General features: G+C 48.4%; 1 protein-coding gene across 1 annotated transcript; it reads left to right on the top strand.

Annotated features, from left to right (window-relative positions):
- Window positions 1-484: 484 nt before the first annotated feature.
- Window positions 485-4,975, top strand: LOC149425609 (uncharacterized). Its single transcript, XM_089645765.1, has 2 exons — window positions 485-1,852; window positions 2,015-4,975. Exons 1-2 carry the CDS (start codon window positions 485-487, stop codon window positions 4,973-4,975), a joined length of 4,329 nt encoding a protein of 1,442 aa, XP_089501891.1.
- The last annotated feature ends 1,510 nt before the right edge of the window (window positions 4,976-6,485 follow it).

Below are 6,485 nucleotides of genomic sequence, written 5' to 3'. Positions count from 1 at the left end.
ATAACTTTCCTCTCAACAAGATAATTGCAGAGAGGAAAAATACCTAACCACTTTACTCCTCACGAAAGAGGATAGAACGCCTCCGAGAGGGTTCGATTTGAAAACGTTCTATAAATAGAGAACCGAATTCCATACAAAGTCAGTTCAACAACTACCTCTGAAAGAGAATCCTCTCTCCTGAAGAAACCATCTCCAAGTCTCCAAAAGTCTCAAGAAATATTTTCAAGTGTTTTATTCAGTAGTAAATTCAGTTTTTGCCAGTATTAAATTCCTTTCGTCAGTTCAGATCTGGAATAAATTCCTCTCTGATCGTGGCATTAAACTCCACCACAAAGGCTCTACAACATCTACCAAGACTGAAAACGCCTAAAAGTGTACCCAGCTACCTTCGTATCTACAGTTATTGTACGGACAGTATATTGTTTCGTACATTTGGTCCTCCGAGCCGGATCTACACACGTCTTCAGTCTCATCCAAAGTAGAGATGCCGTCACTCCGCAGCGGCCGCAAAGCCTCAACATCATCTGAGACCAGCCGAAACCGAAACCAGCCTATCAACACTGGTCAAGAAGAACCTGCTACTGAGAACCCCCAAGAGCCCGATACACCTTCTGAATCAACGAAAGACTCCCTCCAAATGCTACGCCGAGAAATGCGCATTCGGGAGGAACAACATACTAAACAAATCGCAGAACTACAATCGGCCCTGAACACAGCAACACGTCAAACTACTACCCAACCGATGCACAACTTAACCGCACCTGAAGCAACTTCAAATGTACCCCCGAGCCCTGCAGCTAACATCACCATATCAGGACAAGGATACCCGACTCACCATACAATGGAGTATCAGCTACAGCCATTCCTGACGAACCTGGACTCTCCGCTCTTCCCACCACCTCCTACAACTGATGAGAGGGCACGACATACTCAAGAATGGTTACGACAAGGCGCCGACCCACTGACTCAAATAGCGTCGATAATGGCAGACGCCATCCGCTCCACCAGATCCCAGGACACCCCTCGAACACTGGAAGATGACTCAAGGATGGCAGCACTCATCGCCAGACAGTCTTCGGCAAAGGATTTGCCCATATTTTCCGGGGACCCGCTCGAGTGGCCTACCCGGAAGGCGCAATATATGCAGTCTACTACCACCTGCCAAATGACCGCCAGTGAGAACCTCATCCGACTGCAACGCGCCCTCAAAGGCAAGGCACGAGAGACCGTATCCCCCCTGCTGATGGATCCCTTTCAACTACCCGAAATCCTCAGCGTACTTGAGCAACGGTACGGCAATTCTGGAGCAATAGCCAAATTTATGCTCGAAAAAGTGAAAAAGCTGCCCTACCTTACACCTGACGTATCTCTGGAAGACCTGGCTGACTTCTCCGGGACCGTACAAAATTTGGTGGCCTCCCTCCGGATCCTGAAGACCGAGGGTTACCTCACCAACCCAACATTGCTGAGCGACATTACCGACAAGCTGCCAAACACTCTGCGTCTAGCCTGGCTGATGGAAGTTCGCGGACAGCGCACCCCTGCAACCATCACCCAACTCGCTGCCTTTATGAAGGAAATAACCAACGCAATACCAAACAGCGGGATGGTAGACCGTCCGAGACCTCGCCCACGCCGAGACCAAGTCCATGCAGGATACCAAGGGCAAAACAACAACGCAGGAAATACGCCATACACCCTCAAACGTAAGGCGATCACACCACCCAGCTATCCCGGGATGAACCAGAAACACCAAGTAACCACGAGCAGTTGTGTCCAGTGCAGCGGTGACCACCACATCAGAGAGTGCCGAGAGTTTGCAGCCAAAACCGTTCCCCTACGGTGGGAGACAGTTCGTGCAGCCAACTTGTGCAGGAAATGTTTGGAAAAACATCATTCTCGATTCTGCGAGGAAACAAAAGGGTGCAGCATAGAGGGGTGCTATTACCCACATCACACCCTGTTACACGGAGGCCCACAATCACCTCAAAATACCGTGAACCTGTGACGCCAGAACACAAACCAGACCGTCCTTCTGAAGATCATACCAGTCATACTCAGTGCACCAAGTCAAGACACATGTTCAACATTTGCGCTTCTAGACGAAGGATCGACCGTGACACTAGTCGACACCGATACAGCAGCACAAATCAGAGCATACGGCTCAGTTCACGGTCTACGAATCCACGGTGCTAAAGGGATGTGCACCTCTGACAAGCTATCCCAACGAGTGCGACTGACGATAAGAGGGGCTGGCCAAAGCGACACATATCAAATCACCGCCAACACGATAAGCAACCTCAACCTCCCTCAACAACAAATCAACGGAAGGCCCGTCATCCCGAAGATATTAATAGGACAAGATAACGCCCACCTGATTGTGTCACGAGAAGTGCAAGAAGACAATGATTCTACACGAATAATATCACGTACCGCACTAGGATGGATCGCCCATGGTGGCTCAAACCCAGGATACGAGCACCCAGCCACCACATTGGCACTTCAACGTGAGACGGCCTCAGACATACGATTGGAAGAACTGCTGAAAACAAATTTTACCGTCGACTCACTTGGCGTAACCGCAGCAACCCGAGTCAACACAAACATACAACGAGCAATGGCGCTCATGACTGCGACAACACGACCCCTGCCTACTGGAAGATGGGAAACTGGTTTAATATGGCGCAACCCAGAAGCCACCTTACCTGACAACCGACAGTGCGCGCTGAGACGACTAATTTCCCTGGAGAAGAAATTATCCAGAGATGAAACCCTGAAAACAGCCTACACCGACAAGATTGATCAGCTGATATCCAAAGGCTATGCGAAAAAACTGTCAGATAGAGAAGCATCCACGCGTACACCCCGACAATGGTATCTGCCACACTTTGCAGTGACCAACCCCAATAAACCAGGGAAAATCAGAGTGGTGTTCGACGCAGCCAGCCGATGCCGCGGGACTTCACTCAATGACCAGTTGCTCACAGGACCCGACCTGCTGTCATCTCTCCTGGGAAACATCATGCGCTTCCGGGAAGGAAACGTCGCCATTGCTGCTGACATCAGAGAGATGTTTCTACAAATAAAAATAAAACCAGAAGACCAACAGTCACAGCGATTCTTGTGGCGAACATCAACCAAGGACGAACCCGAAACTTATCAAATGACTTCAATGATGTTTGGCGCCACCTGTTCCCCAAGCAGCGCCCAGTTTGTCTTGAACAAGGTCGCTGAAAGATACCAGCACGAATACCCATCCGCCGCAGCAGCTGTTCGCACCAAGTTCTACATGGACGACTACTTGGATGCAGTAGACACTCACCAAGAAGCTGCCCAACTCACCCAAGATGTGAGTGCCCTCCTCGCGAAAGGAGGGTTCCATTTGACCAACTGGGCATCCAACAAACCAGCAGCTATTGCCAACTTTCCTGACGAAGATCGCACCAATACCACCATAGCCATCAGCAACGGGAGTCCAGAAACAGAACGAGTACTCGGACTAATCTGGGACCCATCCACGGATCACTTCCTATACTCATTTCACGAGATGACTCCATCCGAAGCTACTACATTACCAACAAAACGACAATTGCTGTCAACAGTTATGAAGATTTTCGACCCCGTGGGCTTCATCGGCTGCCTGACCATCAGAACAAAAGTACTTTTGCAAGAAGTATGGCGATCAAACGTCGGCTGGGACGAGTCTATCACACCTGAACACGCGCAGAAATGGACAAGCTGGTTGAACTTACTGCACACAAACAGCATATCAATCCCGAGACGTTGCCTCTACAACAAACAAAACAACGTAACCCTACATCTCTTCTGTGACGCATCAGAACAAGCCTGCTGCGCCGTAGCCTACTTCACCGAAGACATAGAAGGGAAGATACAGACGACATTCCTTGCAAGTAAATGCAAAGTCGCACCACTGAAACCTCTCTCCATTCCCCGCCTCGAATTGCAAGCTGGCCTCATTGCAGCAAGACTCGCCCAAACCATCCAGAAAGAGAGCACAGCCAACATCCGCCGCACATGTTTTTGGACAGACTCCACAACAGTACTATGCTGGTTACGCACTGACCCACGAGCCTACTCAACATTTGTGGCCAACCGACTAGGAGAGATTGACGAGCTGACCAGAATACCCGACTGGAGATGGGTACCTACGAAGCTCAATCCCGCTGACATCGGCACACGGGACCTCGAAGTACCCGACTTGACACCAGAAGGAAGATGGTTCACCGGTCCAACCTTCCTCACCCACTCAGAAGACAAATGGCCCAAAGAACGCGCACCCGCCCATAAACCTGATGACCTAACTCTGGAAGTCAAACCTGTCTACGTCGGACTCATCACCGAACGAGGCGAAGCTCTACCAGCAGTTGAACGGTTTTCATCGTGGCACCGACTGATCCGCTCGACTGCCTGGGTTCTCCGTTTTATCAGACGATGCCGGATGGGCCCCAACAGAACCCCGGAGGGACCACTAATAGCTGAGGAAATAAAAGCAGCAGAACACAGATGGATCAGGAGGTCACAGGAAGACACGTTCAGTTCAGACCTACACACCATTCAAGAAAAGAAAGAGTTACCCGCCAGCAGCCGCCTCAACGCCCTGAACCCTTTCTTCGGACCTGACGGTATCCTCCGAATGGGCACACGTCTGCAGACCTTAGAGAAGGCTAAGAGAGTAGCACGGACTCCTATCATCCTGGATGGCGACAACGCATACACCCGTCTCCTGATCAATCACTACCATAAGAAGGCAGACCACCCCAGCACGGAGAAAACAGTAGCAGAAATACGCAGCCATTTTTTCGTGCTCAGACTACGTACAACAAGCCGAAAGATTGCACACGCCTGCCCCATGTGTTACATACGACGCAGTAAACCCAAACCACCCCAGATGGGCGTACTACCACCACCACGTCTGATACATCACATCCGCCCATTCACACATTGCGGGCTTTGAAGGTACACCCACCCTGTCCCACCCCGGTATAGGTGACTTATGGTCACCCCTTCGGAGCTCTCGCATGAATCTAATTTTTTTGAATAAACGGCTCTACAATTTATATAAATGAAGCTAGGCCTTCAATGTCCCCGCATACGGTGTTATGAAGCGGTATGCAAGCGCTTACAAGTACTAAACTAAGGACAACACAGAAAAATAAACAACAAAACAATCAAGTTCAAGTGTCAGGCAGATAGTTAGTGGAGGGAACCCACACTCCAGTACCTGTAAACACATAAAAGTAAAGAAAACAATAGAGTGACGGGGGAGTTTCGCCGAACCACGACTGGCTGTCCTGTTGAGAAATTGGTGGTGGTTGGGGCGACTGGTGCAGGTCAGGACTTCCACACCCCTTAGCCGACCACCCGGTGGTGCCCTGAAGATAAGTATTGGAAAAAGAGGGATAAAACCCTAAAGAACCTAGGGGAAAGAAGCGTCAGGAGGTCGGAGGCAGGGTGGAGGTTACCCCAGCCCGCACAGTCACCCCTCTGACCACCAACGCTCATCAGGGGTGGCGCAGGTGATTGGCGGAGTCCCCAGTAAGAAAGAATAATAAGAAGCTCCAGTCGTGCATGCGGGGACGAGGCCCGTTATCCAACCCCTAATGGGGAAAATAAACAAAACAAAACAGACAACGGAGTTCAGTTCTCGCCTGTAAACTCGTTGCTGTTACTAAAAAAAAAGAAAAGAAAACCGGAAAAAATACATGCAAAAAGAAGAGAAAATAAGAGGAAAAATGAAAAACAATAATCAATCCAAAAAGTGCCACATAAGGGCAACGGTAAATAAGTAAAAACAAAAGTAAAGGTGTAAAAATAAGATCTGCATGGTCTGTAGAGAGGACAGTAAGTATTGAATAAGAATAAGAAGTAAGAGAGATAATTAGTAAACACAAATATATAAGAGTGCTTACAGTGTCTGTAAAAAGAAAAACAGTGTGTTATCCTTAGACAGGGAAAAAGAAACATATGAAAAGAAAACAGAAAATAAGAATTAAAATTAAGTTAATTAAAAAAAAACAAAAAACAAAATATAAACGAATGGAAATCATCTGCAACAGCTGGTACAGTAAGAAAAAGAAATAAGATAAGAATAGTAAAATAAGAAAAACTGAATAGCATATACAATAATGAAAGAGTTGTAAAAGAATAAGTCATGGAGCAGGAGCAGTACACCGGGGGTTCCCAATTATTACACTAGTCAACGACTCTAAGCACAGGCCATCTCTCAACCCAGATCCTAGTAAACTTCCTCAAACATTCGAAATTCACACTGTTAGAAACAAGATCGGTGTTCCACACCGGTCTAATGGGGACATTCAGACCTTCTATCATTTCGTCTCTGGCATCCTTCAAAATCTCACAGTGCCACAGAATGTGCTCGGCCGACTGGTAATTATTGCCACAAGCGCAATTGGGGTGGGTGGACAGGGCAAGGCTGTGAAGCCTTCCCCTGAATTCCCCATGTC

Source organism: Hesperophylax consimilis, chromosome 2 (assembly GCF_061612785.1).
Source record: "Hesperophylax consimilis isolate HC1 chromosome 2, BYU_Hcon_1.0, whole genome shotgun sequence".
NCBI lineage: Eukaryota > Metazoa > Arthropoda > Insecta > Trichoptera > Limnephilidae > Hesperophylax > Hesperophylax consimilis.
This window is presented reverse-complemented; position numbering and strand designations above follow the sequence as displayed.